Below are 24,747 nucleotides of genomic sequence, written 5' to 3' on the forward strand. Positions count from 1 at the left end.
AAATATACATATATCGTGATATCTCGAATATCGCAGCGACTGAAACATGAGGCAGCCTGGTGCAGGACATTCAGTTGCCTGGAAACATCACAAACGAGTGATTCAGCTGGGTTTCAGATGGATCTCTCGCAAAACCAAATTAGTTTGCAACTGAGTGGATTTCGCCAAAATCCTTCGGCCTCATTGGGATTCAGCATATGAACTTGGGAGGGCTTAGTCAGACGAGGTATTTCGTTCGCAGTTTCTGACCTCTGTGCAGCAACACTTTCAGCAGCGTTCATCAATGCAGACAACCGAACGACTGATACGAACTACGAAAGAACCTACCAGGAAGTAAATGAACTTCAGTCAAGCGAATTTTAAAACGGCAACAAAGTTTAGAAAGAAGTCCACCAAGGTTGTTTGCAGCCCGATAAACAACAACCGCCTTTTTCAGTTTTACTGAAAACAATCAGCCCATCAAGGGCTTCACTATTCTTGGGATTCACGGGTAGACATAGTACCCAATTACCACCAAACGTTTGTTTTACTTGAGTGCAAAACTGAAGGTAATCAATGAAATGCTCACAAACTGTGTTGCTTTTAAAGCAAGACTTTCAAACAGCTGAGCAATGTGCTTACCCCTACTAACTTTCATAGCGGAAACCGATACTTTGGAGATTCTTTCGGTTCTATCAGTTGGTGGTTGATTTGTCCGAAAAAAGGGGAAACAGAACCTGGATACTTTTCTATACTGTGGAATCCAGGAACTAACTGCTTTCCGTTCAGTTTCCTCTCAGTCAAACGCCTTTATTGCAGCTCTGATGCCCCCTCAGATCTAATACTACAATGATATAGCAAAACAGAACAGTTATCCATACCTTCGGTGATTGTGGCTTACTTAAGATTACGGGGAAACTTTTTACGTGAGCAGGCTAAGTGAACAATACATGTAAGTTCAACAGAAATTTCGTCCTGGAAGTGGTTCCAATCAATACCAGGAAGGACCGCACACCTGCTTCATATTTGTTTGGAAAAAATCAGCAATGTGTATCTCATGAAACTTCGGTCTGTAGTTCGAACACTCGACCGTTCGGCCATGAGCGGCTGAGTAGCAGTATGATTAGTTCTCACTTAGACAATAACAGAAACCACATCACGTGACCATGTATTGATTGGCTCCTCGAGTGCCATCCATCATGTGAATTTTATTCTTCTCTCAAGCTGCTTACGAAATGTCCGTTGATTGGGGGAAATTTAGCAATTTTCAAATGAGATTTTTTATCCTGTAAGTGAACTGAAACTATTGGAACAAAGAAGGTACACACAAACCAACAAATATTTAAAACAGGATTACCCGACAAAATTCTCTACGAATGCTCAACAGTTTTGATCGCTCTAATCCGAACCGCCTTTCTGTTTGCATTCGTTTTTGTTCGACAGGCGAAGAACGCATAAGCTACGAACGATTCACTATCGAAGAACTGATGTGGCTTGGTGATAGGGCACGCGATCTGAATTATTTCTGGCATGAAAGTAAGCAAACAGAAAAGCGGGAATGGTTAATTTAATCAAACTGTTTATTTCCCTGACATTTATTCATTTATGTAATCTTCATTCTTGTTATTTGCTGAACAGAACACGGAGTCAAATGTTTACGTGATCATTCATTCCATTAAAGGTGTGACCAATAGGTTTCAGGCCGCACTGCATACACGGAAATGCTATAAATTATGTCGACCTGAAATCGATAGTGGTGTGAAGGTCACTCAAACTGTTCCACTGTTTATCACACTTTCATCAGATATGAACATGGTAACAGAATAGCTGTTACTGCTTGGTTAATCTGGTTGTACAGATGAAATTCTCAGTGGATCGAACATACAGTAGCTCCCCTGTTACTTAGGAATAACAGTCAGTATCACCTGATCCGTTGCTGAAGTTTCTTTTAGATAGTACCTCCCCTTTAGGCAGCCAGGCACCCTAGAAAGTTTTAGAAATATACGGTACCTATTTCTGCCTTCCTCGTTAAAACATTTGCAAAAGAACGCAGCCAGGCTTCAAACCACTGACACGCACGCAGAAATGGATCAATCCTGGTGCGACTTGCCTGTCGGGACAGCTCCACCAGATACCAACTGTCACCTTACCACGCCATGAAACAGTGGCCTTCGTATGACGGTCCGACATGGAATGTACTCGATCATTCATACCCCGTGTTTACTTGTCGCGCCGCCTGTAGGGTAGGAAGGGATCGATGCGTCACGAGTCAATATGCGACCTCTAACAATCTCTCGAAATTCCCCAGGTTGAGTAATAACCATAGTTAGAAACACGGAATTTTCAGCCGTCTGTTATTCTGGTTCCCCCTCAACAGCAACCCCTCCTATTAGTTGTCATTTTATGCCAGACTGACCAATAATCTACTTGAGCACAATGGATACGATCTGATTCGACAAGGCAGTTCACCAAAGTGGCCAGATAAAGGTTTACCGCACATGAACTTCCACTACAATCGCGTTTTGGCGTCCACTTCAGTATGGTTTGTCTTGGAAACTGATCCCACTGAATCGTGGGGAGGGGTCTCTGCTTTCCACATCAAGTTAGGAGGAAGTACAAATGAGAGACTCATTCGGTTCTGAGTTGAATCATCCGTCAACTGCATCAACTGGTAGAAATGGAACCCCTCGCCCAGGGTCTGCAGTTTGTATATTCAAATAGGAGAATACTACCTATGAATGGAAGGCGCCTTCGAATGAAGAGTTGTCCAAACGCGAACTAAACGGTTACCAGCTATCAGACACGCAAGCAAAAGACACATCTTCACCGAATTTGAAAACGCCATTATTGTCAAGCTTCATGGACATTTTTTTTCTAAATTTGAATAAGGACTGTAAAATAATCGGTAATTCTGAAACCGTTCTTGAATCAGATGCAGCTATGGCGGTCTGAACTATTCACGTTTCTTGACATCACTGAAGTTGAACTAGGACATGAGGTCGAGGACTACGCCCACCTGGTGAGTCCATGAAAGGATGGAAATTAACAGTTTACTGTCGAAACGTTTTCAGTAGTTGTTTGAGTAGTGTATCATCTCAAGTTATCTAAGTGCGGGTTCCGGTTGAGGGATTCACCTCCGGCCAGTTGGTTAAACGTGACTCGTGCATCCAAACCAACTGTTTCTGACTCCTGAATGCATTCCGAACGCAGACCTTCGTCTGAGAACCAATGGAATCAGTTTTCGCCGGCGGAATGTAGCACCAACCCACTCCTGGTTTCGCCCTTCTTGAGGCTCATCAAGTAGACACAGTCCCCGAGTTTCCACCGTCAACCTTATGTTCTACTGCAACCCCAATTGGACAGATTGCGACAAATACACTCTTTGCAGATCAATTTGGTTTTGACGGGAGACTGAACTGAAACTCTCGCTTATGATACTCATCACTTTGTCATGAATCGCGAATTATGCGTGATAACACGTAATGCATAAAAAGGTGTGTAATTATATCCAATTTCAAAAGAGGTTTGAAAAAGCCAGTAGAAAAACGTAGTTAACGGTCCAAAATAAAACTGTGGAGTGGTGTAAATAACTTTTTGATTTCAATTTCTATTCAGAATACCTCAGTGAAGGTTACTGACCAAAAGGCTACTCAGAATTATCTCTTTAAAATCACTCACGGGTCCTCTCCTTCTCAATACTTCACTCTCCCTCTAATAAAGGGCTCTACAAATAATTCTTATCGTACTCAACTGATACAGTTGAGTTTTGATCATTCCTCTTCCTGAGCAATACAGAATAGAGATTCTAATGTAAAATGAACAGGGAAATTCTATTCATTGTCTACCGAGTGATTGATTGGTTCCTCATCATTACTGCGACTATCCAATATACTTTCGTGCTTTCCATCATTCAGACCAATTTATCTACTCACATCCGGATTCCACTTGGAAGATTGTTGACGTCGGTGGGCGTGAACTACTCACATTTGATGACGCCGCTGAGGCAACCAAAACGGCTGAAATGGATCTTTCTGGTTTGACAGTAAGTTCTCATTCAATAAAAGCTACGGGACAACTGAAAGGAGAAGAGACCTTCACCGACTAAATGGTTACCAACTAATGGATGGGAAAGTAAACATTTCACATGCACCTTATTTGTAAAAACTGAGCATCCATACACGTCTTTTTCAACTTTGGTGGATATTTTATTGACTGTCAGGCGATTGTAAGCAAATGCTGCAAAGCATTTCCGCAGGTTCCGTAATAAACCTCATGGGAGGTGCACTTTCCATTAGACGAGATAACCACATACTACTCACGCGCCTCATAAGTAGTATCCGTCAATACACCATGAAATTAAATATATTTTTCTTCCCAGTGAATTTACAAGAGGCAAATCGTATCGTCCCAATAAAATTATCTTTAAATGGTCCACATATTGTAAACCAATGAAGCCCCACTTTTTTAACGTGAAATGGGTCAGTGAGCCAGATCGTTGAGCAAAGGTCAATGCGATAAATGAGCGTTAATCACAGTGTCCGAATACGAGTAAGTAAACCCGCACAAAAACAGTGCAAGACCACTTATAGTTCCTGTCAACCCATATTTTCACCACTTCCGTTGCACTTGAAAGAATGTTTAAAAAAGGAACAAAATGATAGCTGATTGGAATAAATCGATTGCGATAACAGAACTTTTGCATAGGGATGATTTTAGCCTAAAAATGAGCAGCTTTGCGTTGCTTGGTGGTCAATTTCACTTTATGATATGCTTTTGGTCGATGAAATAGTTAAGAGCCGAGGACGGTTTTCTTAGTACGAAAGCGTCGAGTTGACCCACATCTAGTCCTAACCTCTACTCGGTTGAGATCCGCTGTAGTTTACCGGAAGGTGCAAGAATTAGTATCACCAAAACGGACTATGTGGCAACTCTGGAGCGGAAATGAAAAAGAATCAGGTAAAAGGACGTGCACCAAGGTTAATATGAAGATTTTAGGATGAAATAACTGGGAATGACGTGGCGACGCACTCTTCTAATTATGATGTTGTGCCAATTTTTTCATATTTTCGATGTTTACCTAGTAACTGTGGGTTTTAATTTGATTTTCCACGTGTTTCTTCTTTTTCCGGCCGAATCTCAGTAACTGGGACTGGGGTAACAGTGAACGACATAGGTGCTCCCATAAATTTACTATCGGGAGCAACATTTAATAACGAACAAACACTGATTTTTTGTTAGTCAGCATAGCCATCTTCTTGTAGATGATGCGACCCGTAGATCAACCCTGCAAAAAACCAGTCTTGTCATCCTCAAACCTCTGAAAGAAAGGTTCATTGTTTTAGGAAAGCCGCAAACCTGTTTTATGACAGGGCTGAAACCGGATGATATCGACCGACAGTCTTTCATCGTGGATGAGTCTATTGGTTGCTATCGTATGATGATTTATATGTTTAAATTGTATTGCAACCTGTATAGCAGTGTGGCTGCACTGGCTGTTACGCCATCCCTTGAAGTAGGCAGCCCAATTTTTTAGCACCAGTCAAAGGGGTCTTTTTTGTTTTAGGCTAGGTGAATGTTGGTTCGTGTGAGGAGCTTGAGAGACCGTTTGCAAAGTTTTCGTCACAAAGTGTGAGGACTCCATCAGTGCGCTGTTCCGTACGTGCTTCCCACCCCCAACATTTGATATCCCTTGATTCGGATTGAACGCTAGCCTATTTGTAAAATCAGTAGCCTGCTTACGATTTGTACCAAACTGTGTTCCATGCATTCCAGGCATTCGATTGGTTCATCGAACGGCCTCTTTCCGGTTCGCCTAGAGTCAAATTCGCTTCAGATGGAGACGAGTGATGCGATAGGATTAAAAAGCACCTCTGAAGTATCCCTAAACTTCAAGCCGTTACAAGCACCTGGATTTGGCCTTTACACATTTTTCAAACGTGCGGAAATTTAGGGCGAAGTGGTAAACATCACGATATGCCTATGAAAAAATACTCTGCTCTTGCCCTACTTTATACCCGTGCAAAACAAATAAGGAGGCATACATCAGTTTGGATCACAAGAATAAGTCAGGATAGTTAAAGCGCTGTGCGGTGCCTTTTAAATTGATTCGTACTAGCGTTAGTAGAAGCTGTTTACATCTAAAGCTGTATATATCGGTGCAAGTTTACCTGAATAGGACAGGATATCTGTCTGGGTGGTTATTCTGATTATTTAAACAATCGAATGAGATTTCACGCTGCTAAACATACCTGGAGTCACTGGGTTACCCTAGGACGCAAGACGAGTTCCGTGTTTGTGCGGATTGGAGAGATTTTTAGGCTTCGACCGGATAATGAAGTTAGCCTTCATTGAAAAGCTAATAAGCACACACAACTCTTTCATCCTTGCTGGGAAATGTCAACTGTGCGTGCGTAATGAATCTCTAGAACGATTCAAACTCGATTAGAAGCTGAAAGCTACTTCGCTGAGCCACGAATGGCCTAACAGCGGGGGGGGGCTAAATTTGCAGTTAGACAGTACACAAAGCCACTATGCTGCAACCACACAGTTAGACTCACACCAATCCACGCTGAATGACACCTTTACTGCTGTTCCAGGCTCCTTAACCACCCGAAGGATCAGCATGAAGGCTGAGTGAGATAATTCAGCTTAGCCTAAGCGGCAGAAGTTGGGTTCAAACCACAGAACTTCCGATCAGTAATTTCGAGCTACGTCGATCTCACTAGATAAGGCGCTATCTCTTTGCTTACACCCTCGGGGATCCATTCAACTGCTATTATCTTTGAGAACAGTTCATTCTTGATCTTTCTCTAAAGTGGATTCCTTGAGAACGAGACCGGTTGGTTGTTGGTCTATTCTCCGAGGTTCGCAGTCGGGCTGCAAACGTTTCAGCCCTAATCGAGTTAAAATCTCCAATGCCGGGTAGAGTGGGTAAATTCCATCTCTTATGTTTGCGCATGTATAACCCCAAAACAATATCTAATAACTCCAAAATGATTGGTTGGTTCCAAGATGCTTTTCACGTAATTTGATTGGTCAGCTTGGGATGAGTTGGGTTGTGATATTATTCCCTCGCATTTGGTTGGTTCGCTGAGTGCCTTCAGTGCGACAGAACAAATCTGTATATAATACGAACTGGAAGGAGCATCCAGCCCCTAGTAACCAAATGAATTTTATTCCCCGGGGAAATTAGTCGACGAAATCAATCGATCAATGAATGAGAACAATCACAGACACAGAATGATGATTTACCGGGCTTCAGTAATGAGCAACTTTCGGATGATAATCGAGTTCCATTTCGAAAACAGAAAGCGTGGGTTCTGTATGTAGTATGTGTTTATCATAGGGAAAAAACACATCTGCTTTTTCTACCAAGAGCCTTTCGTTACTATTTCACTGAGGCATGAACGCTTCGTTACGACTAACTTTATTCCCAGTTCACCGTTTCCGTATCGAAGAGAAAACAATTGCCGGCCACAGTGAAGGGTTTGCTTCTTGACGAATAGATTTCGGAAATTCACAGCGTGAATTTAGAGACAGCGATGACTGATCCGATCCATTTGAAATTCGAACAAACTGGCGCTTATCTTGGAGTGTTACCTGCTTGATCATTGACTATTCATGATCCTATCCACTTTTGATACACGGTGTGCGGTCACGGCGAGTAAGTTTGGGACCCAGCAGTGAGTCATGTTCACTACCGCTTACCTTTGGAGGGCATGATTACAAATATCAAAAAATTGTAAGTTATAGATATGAAGTGAAAACATTAGAAATGCAAATATGGAAACATTCCATTCCGCCCTCAATAGTTCAGATCAGACAAGAAGATTGCCAGCCACAATCCTGGCACAGTGGAGGAGCGATATCCTCGATATGGAATGGTCACTGGTTGGTGAACCAAAAATGTAAACGTCACAAGCCACTGCTCGTAAGGTTGGGACGATGGCGATAGAACAGCCATAAGGATCGTACTTCGTTCCACACTGTCACTCCGAGCCCATCCAAGACTATGCTTTTGTCTATCACAGTCGCTCAGTGCACCCGATTATGTTAGGCTTGGTGAAAAGCTTCAGCTTGAGTGTACTCAACTCCTCGAAGACGGCGTATTCCAGATGGCTGAGACATTTTTCGAGTTCCCGCGCAACCTGATTTCGCTAGTTCACCAAACTATGCAGTTGGCCAGTTCCCACAGGAGAAGATCGTCTGTTCACCACGGACAAGCCGCGTGCTTCTAACTCTCATCCTAAGCAGCTTGCATCGGAGCTGGAGGCCCGTGGAAACACAAATCATCGATTCCAGGAAGATGAAGCGATCAACTCTTAAAAACCGTGTTGTGCAGACTATCTGTACTCTCAAATGGTTTTCAGCAACCTTATAAGTAGTCAATTCTGTGAATGTGATTAAAATAGGTACTTTCCAATGCCAGCTCCCAGTTGTCTGACAATATCACGAATGTCCCAGAGTGTATCTGGTCACCGTAGCTTTGACCTTTTACACTTTAGATTGTCCAGTGAACAAGTGATAGGCCGGGAATACCTCCTTGATTTAGGTAGACAAAGAATGACAGGGGACTGAAATCAATACAAATCATGAGAACAGTGTTGTTCCAATTGTCAACACTCAGAGTATAGAGGATTTAAAACAGCTATTAACTACCCTCTGAAATATGTTTCGATGGAACCCGTCAAAAGAGTAATTTTCCCCTTTTACAAAACGCCAAATGCAATCCCGCCAACAGAGCGCCTCTAATCTCTAGTCTCACAGTTTCGCGCAGCGCCTCAAAGAACCTATCCAGGTGACAGAAAACTTTACTGATGATCGGGTTCATTTACCCTCCCAAAACGCAAATCTGAACAGGTAAGTCAGGATCCGATAAAACTTACAGAAAGCCAGAGAAAAATCGATGATAGATTGGTGATCCACTAGCTTCCACGTAGTAGCCAAATACAAATCCTATTTCGTTCTTCTGACAAGTTCACCGCGTCGGTGTTTTTTCACCTTGAACTCAGTTTTATTAGGGTTATTTTGATGTTACACCTTCCGGGTCAGTTTGTACAAAGACACAGACTGGACCGTCACGTGCTACTTCATTTGGAATAAGTAGTTAGAAAACTAAAGAAGGGTTTCGAAATTAGGCTCCCGAACAAGAAACACATTTGGTTGCGTGGAGGTCCAAGTATCAAAAAAGTGTGTTGTTGCGACATTCGAGACATCCGTCATGCAGAGACATCATGGTACACATCGTAAGATTACGCGCGTGAAAGTATATCAGCAAGTCTCGTGAACGTCAATACTCTTGAAGCGAACGCATAGACCGCTAGTTTTTGTCGCGGAGTACTCAGTTTTGGAATTCGTTACATCCTGTATGTTTATACCTATTTACTCCACCCCCTGCTCCTGTAGCCGGTCATCTCCATACGTCCGAATCCACAAAAGACCGCCTGGCTAGTACAGTTCAACGAAAATAAGGTGAGTTATTGATCCGTTATTGATTTTTCATCCATCATGAGCCAAAAAATAACAAATGAAACGCATGAACATACGGGTCCTAAAGCATCAGCTACCGCTCATTTGCTGACAAACTGAATGAATATCATGACTTAGCTTACTCACTGTATAAACTACCTAGTTAAACGTTCAGTTTCCTCTGCCAAATGGCAAGATATGAATCTGTCACGATGAAGACAAAATAGCGATTGGATGGAAATATCATCTTAATAAACAAGGTAAATAAGTGAATATTGTTTCCATGGGTGCTTTCAAGTAATATCAGCTATTGGAGTTTAACTGAATGTCTGTTTTCTTGTTGCGTAGTACCCAGAGGAACTAAAAGTGGAGGGACAGACTTTTTTGCGGCAATTATCCTGTCATTATCCCCCGCTGTTTGTAATGAAAGAAAAGAATTTAATCGTCCTGACGGTAGATAGAGCGAAAATTATCCTCAGACCTATTCAGTTACGTGATAACCAGAGTGAAAAAGACAAGAAAACACTGGTCGATGTTTTCTATGAAAATATCACCGGGCGACTTTCAAAGGCCATGAAGTAGTGTCTTCATGCAGCGCAACTAATCTATTATTTTTTATTAATATTATTAACCGGTTCACAATCTTTCGATGGCTTGGGGACAAAAAGTCTCAAATGGCCATAAATGGCTTAACTAATCTGGTATAATCCTGGATAAAGTGTGCACGCCCCGAGATATCTGTCTGCGATAGCCCGAGATCGGTACCCTACTGGGCTAGATGGAAGGCATAGAATAAAAGGTAAAATCCCATTGTTTGAAAATCTAGTCACCAAACATCATACTGCGTTTAATAACGGCAACGCCTCAGCTCAGTTTTCCCAAGCCAGTGTGCAAAACGTGTTTTGACCGCTCAAAATCAGGTCAGAAACACGTGCACGGCGCGTCGTAGTTAAAGTGGACGATGCGATTACATTCTGGAAATTCCGACACCCCTTGCGCGCGAACGAGTCAACCGCCATATAAGGTAGAAACTAAATCATGTGTAACTGTTGGGTCCACACTTTCGGTCACTCAGAACTCACCTTGATGGTTGACCGGTAGGTGGCCTGATCTGGCCAATCGAGTGCAGTTAGGCTTCTCGTCTGTAGCAGCATCTGAGAGCAACTCTCACCCGCCTTAAGCTCGACGCACAACAGCTGACAAACTTTGTCTAAGGAGTCCGGCTAGAAACTGATAATTGCGTGCAACCGGAGTCGGCTGCGCCCCATGCACTGCAAGGTTTTGAGCAACTTGGAAATATAATCATATGCCTCACAATCATGAAAAGGCGAAGATCTCTGAGTCTAACGTCCTTTATTTCACTCGTGTTGAGGTTCCCGATACGAAACTTTGAGTGACGCGCAGGTTCGACAATCCCGAATATCAAAAGGAAGAATTGGGTTCAAAATTCTACGGTACTATTTACACAACAAACCTCAGATGCTCACGTTCGTAGCGTCAACAAGTTCACAGGTCTGTCACTAACCGGTACAGTGCAGTGTCAACGTCCGCGCACCAAACAACGGCGAGCGGAATGATGACTCAGTAGCATGGGTTGCGGTCGTCCCTCCCGACGACGGTCTCGTGATTCTCATTGGACGTGCGATCACACGGAACGCATGAGGGAACAAGTCAAGGCAGGCTCAGCAAACGGGACTGAACGCGCATGGGTAAGTAGATCAGCAGCGCACATTCACACACAGGCACACAGGTCAATACACAAGCGTCGGAAATGACGGCCTCTGCGGCAAGGTCAGTGACGGGTACGAATAAGCAAAACAACTGGAGATCAAAGGTACATAGGCGGAGTAAGCAAATGAATGGGGGAATTACCATAAGACCAAGTTGGATTCAACAACTCGGCTGCCGCGAACCTCTTGCTTGAAACAGAAAACGGTTTCTTGAGTAGCAGTTGGGTGGGTATAATTAACACATGCTCCAAACACCTCAACTCATCACTAGGTCTCGCTACGAGCAACGCTGCCGCGTACTCTTCGAAGCCAGCTAGCCCTCGATAGACTATGAAGATACCGGTGATGAGAGGTTGAATGACACCTAAGGTCTTCGGATCGGAGGGGTCAAAACCATAAAGTAAGACTAAGTCGGAACAAATCAGTATTTATGGTAGGTGTAGTAAAGGTTTAAAAATCTATGACTAGTCCCGTGTAAATCGATAAACCTTCTGATCATTGTTTTCGTCCATTGTGTTCTGTTTGTCATGCAATTCTACGAGTCTAAGGATGATTTTTAATCTCCGCCTGTTTTTCCAACAATATTCCAAACTTTTTAACACGGACCTACGCAGGCCTTCAGAGTCGCAATTCCCATCAAATACATTGTTCCCAACATTCCGTGTGTAAAAATCATTGTAACGTATTGATTCACGATTCCTTCTAAAGTTCGAAGGCATTGTGTAGTCTGTTTATTCAGACACCAATGACTCATCACTGTTGAGTTAACTCGCTTGCAACCGTGAAGATCTCCGCAAGATCGTATCGTAGAGAACTCTCGATTCTGATCACTCTTCGTCAACCATTTACTGTGACGCTGTGGGAAGATGGTACATTGGAAGCTATTCGCGCAAAATCAGGTGACATCTATCCACTTTACATCACATCGATCGGTTATCAACGATACATCATACTTGGTTGTACCGTTTTTTTACGTTTGCTATGGATTATGGACTGACTATATTTTGATCTCGGCTAGTTTTTCCTAGCTTTTAAGTGATCCAACAACAGTAAGAGGAAAGTGCGCTACCAGAGAATACGACTTCTTTCCTATCAAGTGTTACTTTTTGAATTTCCGTACTCAAAATTCTAATTGTCAAACTATTACTATGCGAAAGTTTACAACTTTTGAGAGAAAGCTGCCCAGACTAAATTCGATTCTTGTTGGGAACCACTCAGCCATTCACTAACCAGCATTGTTCGTCTGTCTGTCATCAGCTGTTTGCACTAGGTAAGGGCGTGGGAAATACCAACAGGTGCACACCAGGTAAACAATCCTTAAAAAAGCAATTACAAAATTTGAAAGCTTTTTTCGTTTTTAAAGCGTGTAAATCAGCCTTTTTTAGTTCATTTGTCCAAAACGATTCCTTTCGTTTTATTAGCTTTTTGATCCATTGTGGGTTGGACGGTTCAATTTTTTTGCGCAATAAACAAATACGACTGAATCTCTTCTTCGGCTGATCGCGACTTAACTACTTATTTCGAACCAAGTAGTATACGATAGCTCTGAAGGTAAACAAGGCTGGCAAAATTTACGGGTCCGGCGGAACTGTTTCTGATGTGCATGCTAAGTTACAAAATAAGTCGTTTATTACACCTCTCGTATGTTTGACCTTTGTTACGTGGATCGTCTGATCAGAGACTGGATGGAATCCGAATTCCGCATAGTAACGGCGATCAGATGCTGTCGCCACCCCATTGGAAAACCAAAATCCAAAGGAAGAGATAATGTGGCTTCTGTTTTGGTGCCCATTTTTCAGTGATGCTCCCGTATTAAGCGTCCAATCATATTCAGCACATAGAACCTGATTCCTGGGAGGCTTGCAGAGTGTGCGACTTGGAGCATGCAGAAAGGTCGAATACAAGCTACTCGGGGACATGTGAATCTCGCAGTGATGCAAAGTAAGCTGATGTGAGGAGAGTGCTGGGAACAACTTATCACATACGATGCGAAAGCAGACAGATACTCGTCGAAACTGTTCATGTGGCCATTTTCAAGATTCAGAGTGTGGACAAGTCAGAATTTGGGTTTTATTGCCCTGTAATACTTTCTTCCATTCTAAGAGTTACGACCAAAAATCTGAACTGCTTCTGGGCTTGAGAAGATTAAGTCCATATTGAGAATCTTGCGTAGATGCGTAGGCCTATACGTGGGCAACCACATCATCCTTCCCCCATCCTCAAGGGGACGACAGAATAACACGTCGGGTTGTGATTAATTTTGGCATTCTCACTCTGAAACGGGACCAGTTTTTCAAAAATCAAAAGCTTGAATACCGCTCAGCGTAGCATTTCCCCACGTTAAAAACTGGTGCTTCAAGATGTTTGAACATCAAGCTTGGATTCAATCTTGGTTGCTGCCAAGTGAGCTTGACCGCGCAGTAGGAGACACGGGACAGGTTAAAAGTTGCAGTAAACATGCGACGGAAAGTGGGATGAGTGGTGTGACAACGCAGGTAAATGAGATTATTCTGACAAGTTCTCTCCAGCTACTGTGTTATATTGTCTGCGCATTTCATCAACACTGAAAACTGCATGGTCAATACCATGGTTCAAACAGAGGGTGTACATTTCTTGATCGCTATACTACTTTCGTATCTCAAAAGGCCCCGTGCCCCGCACTGTTCTGCAAGTAGCGTTATTCACCTGATGACGGAATATAAAGACGGCAATCAAACGGTATGAAGGAATCGAGACAAGAAACAGGCGGAAACACGAAGAAGCGGTTTCGGAGAGCGGCCAATGGGCCTATCCGTGTTTAAATACCCTCATAGATCGATCAGTTAAAGTTGATCGATAAGTTACGGCAAAAAGGTGCTCATGAACAAAAAATGCGAACAGAAAAGAAGAGAGTACCTGGTGTTGCACAAAACAGCAGAACATAAGGTCGGCATCTACAGACGCTCAGCCCCTCAAAATGTTCATTTTAAGGCTTATCTGTTTGGCGGAGTTTCCGCGTTTTTCTCGACCTCGTGTTCCACTTGAACCCAACTTGGACAGATTTTGACAAATTCTCGCACAGGACAGGAGAATGAACTCAACTGAATCCTGCCAAACCTCCTGTATATGATATCCAGTTTCATCTGGATGTTGAGCACGACGTTTGATATGTCTAAATGTAACACACTACTCATTAGGTCGCTGAAGTTTCTTTAACCACCATAAATGAGAGAGCCAGGTCGAAACCAAATTAGTTCGCCAATATGAGTCTTCATCTAACTAAAAGTTGTGAGGTTTCAGGGACCTGTCACTCGTGATAAAGATCACCCTTCCTCAGGATGACTGTTCAGTTCCTTGACTCAGATATTAGTCGAAACCTTTCTACAAGAACCACCCTCAGACAGCCTTTCAGTATGGTACGTTCTGGCATCCGTCAACAAAACGTGTCATGGTTCGTGGAAAAAAAACTTCACCACACATGGGGGGATTTTGCGTTCCAAAGCATTTGTTTCTGGTATCCTTTACAGAGTCGCATTTGAAAGCTATTAGGAGAACCAGCTCCGATAAAACTTCACCGCACGTGAGGGGGATTCTGCGTTCCAAAGCATTTGTTTCTGGTACGCTCTACAGAGTCGCTTTTGAAAGCTATTAGGAGAACCAGCTCCGAACGTAACGCCACTACACAGCAGTCAACGGAATAACCATTTTTCGTTGAGACAGATTTCATTGGCTGTTCTTTACTCGTCCTTGACAGATGGGTAGTATTCTTAGTATCACTTTTTTGACCAGATTTTACGCGACAGTGATGATTAAATCAGCCGGTTCGCACGTTCGTTGACTTTTTCTGCTTGGGTCAAGCGCACCAGGCGATCACGTGGCTATCTAGATCGGGGTTCACGGTAATAAGAAGGCATTAATGAGACTGTGGTGCACAACAAAAGCAAAAATGCTGTCTCGACGTCCACTATGAACCAGATGACGGTTTCCGTTCCTACACAACACTGTTATCGAGGGGCGGTTTTTGCCGATGAACATCAAACGTAATGATAGGTCTTTGGAGACGTTGGAGACATTGAGATATTTATGGCTGAGATGAATACACAAACCAAAACCTCCCAAAGGCTTCCTAGCACTGTGACGCTGAAGAGGGCAGTATACGAAATAGTCATGTGTCAGGATACCAAGAAAACGATCAGACAGAAGAAGAGGACGGCGGTAGGAGGTCTGAGGAGTGGTGCGGGATAAAGACTGCTATCTTACAAGTAGTAGCATCACGTGAAGAAAAAATGGCATTCCGTCTTCAGGATAACAAATGAATGTCACGAAACAAAAAAAGGAGTAGTTCTTGATGTTTTTCGAAAATAAACCCCATCAAAGTATAAAATCTCATTCAAACTGAACTCAATGCTGTGGGTATATACAAATAACCATTCGTAAGATGTTGGTTAATCAAGAAACAACCTCCATTCCATTTGTATTGTACTAACCAAAAGGTTGCTGAAAATCCGTCGACAGTCCAGGACCGGCTTTGCCCGTCTTGGGGCACATCAGGTAGGCACAGTCCTCGAGTGTCCGTCAAGCTTATGTTCTACTTGAAACCAGTTGCATGAAATTAGCGAAATACACTCATGCGCAAACTGATCTGGTTTTTCGGGAGACTCACCTGGTTCCGCGCAACTGAATGTGCAAGTGAGTGTATTTCGCTAATTTCGTGCAATTTCGTTTCAAGTAGAACATAAGGTTGACGGAAACCCGGGGACTGCGCCTACCTGATGAGCCTGAATTGGAAGGGCGAAACCGATCGTGGGCTGTCGATGGATTTTCAGCAACCTCATCATAAATATTTACATGTATCGCGATATCTCGAATATCGCAGCAACTGAAACATGAGGCGACCTGGTACAGCACATTCAGTTGCCTGGACACATCACAAACGAGAGATTCAGCCGGGTTCCAGGTGATTCTCTCGAAAAACCAAATTAGTTTGTAAATGAGTGTATTTCGCTAACTTCCGTTCAACCTCAAACCACACTCCAACCCTTACTTGTTTGTACATCTCCAAATTGGCTTAGTTGCTCGTCTGTTTTATTTATAGCCGAAAAACTGTACCATAGTGATTGGGGCGATCTACTCAGCTCAATTTGTTTTTCTAATTTTACTGTGTATAAACATTTTGAGGACTGTATTGCTTTTCTCAAGAATTTTCCTCCAGTGCTAGCCAGCTCCCCAAATTTTTGCACTTTTAGAATTCCTCTCATGTTGTCTTTGTAAAAACAATTCAGATAAAGCAACCTGAAGAAAGACCACCGGGAGAAAAAGGGATAAGTTGTCCTCTTCGGGGCTAATTATCCTCTTTGAAAACCTCAGATCGTGAGAAAACTGTAGAACAAATTACGTGAACCAATTTGAAGATACTATTCGATTGCGTTTGTTTATACATATAGCAAAACCTAAAAGGAAAAATATACTTGATTATGAACAAAATACGTGTCGACTGCTGTCTGGGAGCAAATTGCTTGAGTTTACGTGATTAGCGTATGCTGACGTAAATGGTCGTCTCTCTCCTGTTTTGATAAGATTTTTTCTAAAGACTGTCATCATGGCTTCTATTCTTATGAGATTATATCTGGATGCACGCGATGTTGCAATTTGAAAATCAATAGGGACTGGTGACAAAAACAAGCTTGGTCGCTCAGAAATCACCCTGACGTTAGTTTTCTCTATGAACTCGTACTCCTTTTTACGTTTGGTTGGTTACATGGTAACACCTCCTCCGTTTTTAAGCACACACTTGACACACAGGTGCCTGTTCAATGACAGAAATCCGACGCAGTGGTGTTCTACCCGACAGTTGAAATTCAGTTGTATTTCGTCCTGGGACATGTGTTCGCCGGCGACTTCTAGGTACGTGGTGGGCGACTTCAGCATGTTTGCCCATAGGCTTGCATTGGATAAGGTTCGTGTTGTGGACTGCAGTATTCTAAATGCCTTTTTAATGCGGCGAACCACAGTCTGGATAGCCGCTTGATAGCCGGATGGGCTTGGCCAAACAAGAAAGCCAATGAACGTGCGAATCAGCTGATCGATCTATTGAACACTGACGCGTACAGGCGTGTCACGTGCAGCCTAAAACGGGCTGCTTATAAAGCACACGTGGAAAGTTCCAGGCGGGCCAAAAAGTGATACTAAAATTAGAACTCATCTGTCAAGGGCAAGTGAAGAACAACCAACCAAATCTGTCTCTACAAAAAAGGTTCTTCCATTGACAGTTGTGTGGACCAGTTACGTAAAGAGTTTGTTCTCCGAAAAGTTCGCAAATGATGGTGGTTCCACTCAGTCAAGGACACCTTGCACCGATCACATATTTCATTTTGCTGCCGCTCCAAGGTGTAGACATCATATTTCTTATTGCTATAACTGGACTCATCAGGCTTTTGATACAATTTTTCACATTCGTCTACTTTGTTTCCTCTCCACACTCTTCCCTAAAGTTTATATGGTATTTGTGTTTTGGTCAATGATGATTCTGCTCCCCCAGCACACAAGATATTATTCGATAAAACTGGTAAACAGTACGTACACATTCTACGATTGTATCAAGATTACAAGCCAAAGATGAGGCATTTTCAGAAGAAAGTAGACCTTACCGCATGTCGTTCGTTGCAGGGTAGGACTAGCCACAATTTCTATCTTACGGAAACAATGGGATCGTGTGTTTCCTTTTGAATGTTCATCTAGCTTTGAATTCCATAGACCGTGACCCCTCATAAACTCGTCCTACGGATCTTTGGGACGTTGCAGGTGCTCCGAAGTCTCACATATTTCTGACTGCTTTGGAGGGCAAGCTCTCACCTCTAGTCTGCTTCGAAGACGCTTCGAAGAAAATTGTTTGTTTGCATTCCAGTTGACCCAACTCGCACCACCAAGGAATGTGTGCATCTCCAAGTTAGGAACCACCGGTGTTAACACAGGCAACGTGCATTTTCTAGCCAGCCCAAGTAGGAACTCGAACAGCGGGTCGCTGTTCTCCATCGGGCTGCTTGCCATTGGCTTTCCTGGCTTGGATGAACCTTAAGGAACTGGGTTCAAGCCAGTGTAGCCCGCAGGATTATTGCAGCACTGAAGCCCGACCACCACGACCGGGTGACAGCTTTAGTTCACCATTGCCACAGCCTACCTGTCTGCTGATTTCTTCCTTCCAAATCTCGGTAGCGCAAATAAGACTCACCCACGCCAACTCGGTCAGCGTAACTACTGTAGTTGTATCCACCAGACGTATTGCCCAATATCATACAACGTATTTCAGCACTGGAAATACATTGCTCCCACCACACAAATACAACGGTGTGTCATTGACAGCAAGACCAGATGAGTGCCTAACTGCCGTACAGGCATGTCAGTTTAGTTGAACAGAGCCTTATAATCGAAAACGGGTAGGGGGACCTAGGGCTAACCTACCACAAACATACTAAGTGGCTACACCCCCAAAACTCAGTCAGACAATCTGGATAAAAGCTGACAGACAACAAGAACGTCGCTGACAACGACCAGCCGTTCACTGTATCTAGCCGAACGCAGGGACCATTCTGGAAGGCACATACAGCATCAACAGCACTCAACATTGGAATAGCGCCGTCCAATCCCTTCTGGCATGTCAAATTCTGTCCGCCACTACGAATAGGCACGGAAAACAGCGCTTGTGTCGGTAGACGACAACTTGGCATGGGTAAAACATGGCCTTACCTAAACAAAGAAAGGCTGCCAGATGAAATGAACGACGGAGTTTGAAAAACGATTACGAAATGTCTGCGGTCGTGCTGGCTGCGTTGAACGTAATGGGTGGCGACCGATCTGTAAGTTCACAAGAATGTCCTTAAAATGTCTCCACCAACTGGACTAGGGAGATGGAAGGGCGAATAGGTGAAAGAGAAAGAAACAAGTTGTCGGAAGTAACCTGCTTTCGCTTACCGCCCTGCTGTATGTAAAGGACCCGGATGGTGGCAGGTGCGACGGGCTAGTGTGGCGTGAGCTTATTTACAAAATGTGTAACTCATAGTTGTACATGGGCTGGGATGGCGTCCGAAATTGCGGACAAACAAACTGTCAGTCAGGTTATGGATTCCATACAGCGACAGTATAACAGCTGTGTGTTAGGCGGAAGGAGGGTAGGTTATATAGTATTACATATATAGTATATATATAGTATATAGTAGTATGTAATAAGACGGCAAGATGCGTCTGCATACCTGTGATCCACAGACCGTAAGTTAAAAGTACACATCGACTGACATGGTTAGTTTCAAGACAAGGTTTCCTGTGAACAGATCAGTTATTCCGTCATATAATAGGTAGCTTAAACAAAGGATAATTTCACAAGATCAGAGGAGCTTCCGTCCGAGGATTCGTCACTCGAGGAACCCGTCATTAGGTGATCATACTACATGGATACCTTGATTAAAAGATGAGTGGCACCATGTCCTGTGCGATCGCAAGTTGGCACACTGTTAATCAACTGCTCGTGGCCGAACGGGCGGCGTGGTTTCGAATCTTCGTGGTAAAAGGAGAAAAGCCTTTCGCCGCGAAGTCGTTTATCAGCAAACACTATAGAAACGGTTACAAACTGTTAGACAGGAAAGTAAACTTCTCATATGCACCTTGTTTTTTAAAACTGGACATTCTCACACGTGTTAGTAAACTTTCGTAGATATTCACTGACTATCACACAATTGTAAACGAGCGCTGCAAACAGTTTCACTAGTTCCTTTAGACGCGTGGCGGAGTTACGAGAAAACCACATACTGCTCGCACGCCCCATCAGTAGTATCCACCCTTACACTGGTATTTCGCGAAAGGTCCATTGTTGATGATTTTCAACAAGGATGAGACAGCTATACAATGTTTGACGGCTTTTCAGCACACATACGCCTTACTTAAAGGGTAAAACTCCAGTTGAAAGTTTTTTATTTGAGGAACGAGTTTCCGACTTGTCTAACCTGGATAAAAAACACGAATGTGTGAACACAACTGATAGTCACAGTGAACTATCTGAGCAAACCACTGCTGGCTCCGCCCTTCTTCGGTCTAATCAAAGGCCCTCTATCAGCTTTGTTTTCTACCTGAACACTAAAACGTGCATGTGCTGAGATGAACAATTAATTATTATTTGATATAATGCCGAAGAAAGTGCAGATGTGTGAGCAGTGTTCTCGTCAGTTATGTTACCGGAAGTCGTACTTTAACTTTTTTTGTTGACGGAACACTCAGCAGAAGATCGCCTGAACCTATGGACGTAGTATACTACTTATTGGTTGCTGAAAACACTTCGAAAGCTCACTAGCGGTTTCGCTCTTCTTGAGGCTCATCAGGTAGGCGCAATCCCCGAGTTCCCGCCAACCTTATATTCTACTTGAAACCAAATTGCACGAAATCAGCGAAATACACTCATTTTCAAATCAATAATATCGTAACCAATGAAACATGGGACAGCCTGGTGCGGCACATCATGAACGAGAGATTCAGCTGCGTTCCAGATGAGTCTCTCGAAAAACCAAATGAGTACTTTTACCTAAATCTACCTATAATATTTCCAACGTATCAACGTGTTATTTTTGACAGGACACTTCAAAATGTTTGAACTAATCGCCCTGATTTTCAAACGATTCTTCACCGACTCAGACAATCCAAACATTATTGTTCCTCGCCAACAGTTTAGCAGACTTATCAGGTACCAAGACGTCGAGTTGGATTTTAAATTAATTTTAGGGGTTTCGTCGGATTTCGAAACGTTTAGGCACCTTACAGTCCGCGTGGACCGATCAGTCACATGGCCCTTCGGCCAGCATTTTAAGGCAAACATCGAAGGGTGTGCACCCAAATTTGAAGCTCCCGATCAGGTGGCCAGAGCATTAATGCACGGTTGATGAATCCCATCAGGGACTCGTAATATCTGATCACATTTCCACGGTATTAAACGTTTCGGACACCATTGCTATGTAAGGGTGTTGATGTGTAATATTACTTTTGTAGGGGAGGCAAAGAACTGCCTCGCCATTATGACGGAGCGTCTTCAATTTCATTCCATAGTTCCTGTCCCGTATCATCTGAAAAAATTTTTCTGGTTCTCACCCCCCCCCCCTCAGCAAACACTCCAGGACGTAACCTACCTTTATACAATCGTTTTCCCATTCAGGTAAGTTATTTCATATTTAACCATTTTCACGGTTTTTCGATGTTAACTTACTTGGCCTATCAATCTTCCTCTTGTCAGCTTTCTGAACAGTTACCATTCGTTGTACCAAGTTTTTTTTCACCCGGTTGGGTTACGGCCAACAAAGAGTTCTCCCACAGATCTTATCATGGAAGAATACGTCTTACAACTCGTCCTGAGCACACGAAGAAGGACTGGAAGCTGGTTACCTCCGTCGCCAGAAGACCATCTGGACTAGTATCCAAGTAACCTTTTTTTCAGATGCAGGTGGGACAACATGGACATCTGGACTAATTAAGTACACAATAATGAGAGACGGAGGGGAGGAAACGGCATTTCTCGACGTAAAACTGCGTGTGTGGATGCAAAACTGGGCGGTCAGCCCAATATTCCAAAAGAAAGCTTGTAGAACATCGCCTTGCAGGCGACCACCGTGCCATAGTGACTAGTTTTTGTGATTTCACAAGGTCCAGGTGATAGCGCACGTGCGATGGGATTCGACGCTGGATAAGCAGTCCACAATACGTTCCAAATGATCACGTGGGTACAACAATATCCGCTCGCTTGACGTTGAAGATCCAAGTTCACACTGCAAAACTCCAAACGCTGAAACGGTTGCTGTGACAATAAAGCACATGAAATCGTTGTTGTAAATTTACCACTTGTAGTAACTTGCAGTTCACGGCTTTGTAATGATCACGTCTTCTCAAGCTTTCGAAACAAACTGTTAGCAATTGTCTGACTACTTGTGAGTAGTAGGATCACCAAGCCACCCGAATGGGTAAGCGAATTCTTTCAAAGAACTGGATTGGAGAACTGTCTGCACATGAAAAACCACTAATGGGAGCAGTGTAATATCTGGAATATTATTAATCAATAACTCCTGGCACATAAGCCCTCGAAAAAGTACAATTTTTGAAGAGGTTACATCCGCCAACAAACTCGATGTGGGGAGAAGTCTTCTGGCAATGACTAACTTGTGTCCCTCAGTAAAACAGTTTCCCTTCCTCTAATACGGTTGAAGTACAACTTGGGACAAACCAACAAGTCGCATGGTTCAATACCATCCACAGCATTCAACTCCTCAGAGAGACGGCTTTTGACGAATCATTTCAGTGGTCTTCTTCAGGGAGGTTAGTTAAAATAATTGTTGTCATCAGTACATACATTAAAAACGAAAATTTCCAAACGATAGCAATCCTATCGCAGAATAACCGGCCATATGAAATCTAATGTATCTTTTCAAGTTTATACAACAGCAAACATTATAAAAATTGAGAATATATGCTCGAACAAATCTGTTGGTCCCCACAGTCCTAACGAAGACAGCCGATTTCTATCTGCGCTATGCTGAAAACCCCGACTACATGCTTCAGAATCTCAAACACAGCGAATTTGGTCCTGAGGACGAAATAAGTCCTACGGTACCTACCTGAATTTGATGCGAAAAAGCTGCGACACAGACCATCAGGAGTTTTTGAGAAATACACTCATTTGCAAATCAATTCGATTTTCATGAGACACTCAACTGAATCTCTCGTTTATGATATTCTACAACTGAATGTGCTGTACACGGGCCGCCTCACGTTTCAATTGGCACGATATTCGGGATATCGCAGTATATTTTCATAAAGGAAACTACTCACAGTGTTGCTGAAAATATAAAGCCATATCTCGAATAACGTGCTAACTGAAAAATGAGGCAGCCTGTGTGCAGCACATTCAGTTGTAGAATATCATAAACGAGAGATTTAGTGGATTCTCTCGCGAAAACCAAATTGATTTGCACATGGGTGTATTTCCCAAAAACAGTCCGATTTGGGTTCAAGTAGAACATAAGGTTGACGGAAACTCGGGAATGCGCCCACCTGATGAGCCCCAACAAGGGCGAAATCGGTCGTGGGCTGTCGAAGAGGTTTCAGCAACTTTGTGAGTAGTTTCCTTTATGAAAATCAGGAGTTCTTTGTCGTGGGGACAAGCACCAAAAACTCCGAGGCCTACGCAACACGCATTCTACTGATTTCCGGTTTACTCTGAATTTCATCTTAAAACCAACAGAAGAATGACAGGAAATTGAGAGATCCAAAGACTGTCACTCGTGTCCTCTGACTCCTCAGCCCCGCTGTTTTTACAGTGAAGACAACGGTCTTCGGTCGCCGGATATGACTCGTTTCTTGAAAATGCCGACAGTGAACGCGTTGTTCAGCGAATTCAGTTGGTACCTCAGATTTAACCTCGCTTCTTTCAAGTGACGGCTGGTAACAAAACAAGCGGTTGAGTTTTTTAAAACAACAAACACTGAAAGAATGCAAAATTTCACATCAGAATTTTTCCAAAACAAAGAAATGCAGAGTAACAAATACGGTCAAGCGAAAGCGGTTGACGGTACAGGCACGAAAGTACCCGGGAATTCAGTCCATTCGAACCAGAACAACTTGAATAGTAGTAGTGTAATGGTGGCTACTACTGATGAGGTATGAGAGTAGTATGTGGTTTCTCGTAAATCCGCCTTGATCTAACGGAAGGTGGAAATTATTACGGAAGTTGTGAAATTGCTTTCTGGCATTCGTTTACACTTGCTTGATGAATATCCAGGAAAGTTCAAGAAGACGCGTTCAAGAAGAAGACGGATATTCAGTTTTTGTAAACAAGATGCATATGAGAGTTCCCTGTACAATCGTCTGTAAATGTTCATTTGATGTTTCCCAGTAAATAAATTCGCAGCAAAAGGCTTGTTCCCTTCAGTAGTAGTTGAACTTACATTGATGTTCCATTTGGCAGAACTAAACCGGTTTAACAGCCCCCTTCCGCAGCTTCAAGCCTATGCCATTGATTAGTGGGGATATGGTTAGGAGCTGAACGCTACTCATTACAGCTGGACTTCAGAATGAATGAGCCCTGCCTCAAGCACTATAAAACTGGATGAACCACAAGGATGATCTGGTAGAACTTGAGTACTACAGTGTTCAGCCCGAGCTAGTGGACAAAGTCTCCAACACTTGGTTGGGTCATACTTTGATTAAAGTGCGTAAATATAACAATGTGGTCTTATGGCGCTGTAAAACCGTTTTGCAGCAATCAACTCTCTTTAGCAGCTGCTTTTAGCTGCTCTCTGCAACTCCTCCTCAAGATCCCCAAGAATGAGTTCTCAACTTTGTGGTGGCAAGCACTTCGAGCGAAGTTTGCCCACCTGACCAGCTATAGCGTCCCTCATTCGAAGAATTCGTGTTAATGGATATCTAGTTTCACAAAGTAGAGTTGGGTTACACCAACCTGTTATGCGTCACTCCACAGGTCGGCTTATCCAGCTGTCGCCTGAATGAAGAATCACCGTAACTTCAGTCGAGTGTAACGAAAGACCCAGATTATTTGCTCGATCGTGCA

At 43.2% G+C, this 24,747-nt stretch overlaps 1 protein-coding gene across 1 annotated transcript in view; it reads left to right on the forward strand.

Moving 5' to 3' along the window:
* Positions 1-24,747, forward strand: part of T265_08962 (hypothetical protein) — a gene marked incomplete at both ends in the record, with an annotated part of 118,382 nt that overhangs the window by 48,327 nt on the left and 45,308 nt on the right. Inside the window, 4 exons of the mRNA XM_009174909.1 lie at positions 1,423-1,515; positions 3,894-4,021; positions 9,385-9,450; positions 21,296-21,345. Coding sequence (XP_009173173.1) covers positions 1,423-1,515; positions 3,894-4,021; positions 9,385-9,450; positions 21,296-21,345 — 337 coding nt within the window. The remainder of the gene's footprint in view (positions 1-1,422; positions 1,516-3,893; positions 4,022-9,384; positions 9,451-21,295; positions 21,346-24,747) is intronic.

This window comes from Opisthorchis viverrini, assembly GCF_000715545.1.
Source record: "Opisthorchis viverrini unplaced genomic scaffold opera_v5_245, whole genome shotgun sequence".
Lineage (NCBI taxonomy): Eukaryota > Metazoa > Platyhelminthes > Trematoda > Opisthorchiida > Opisthorchiidae > Opisthorchis > Opisthorchis viverrini.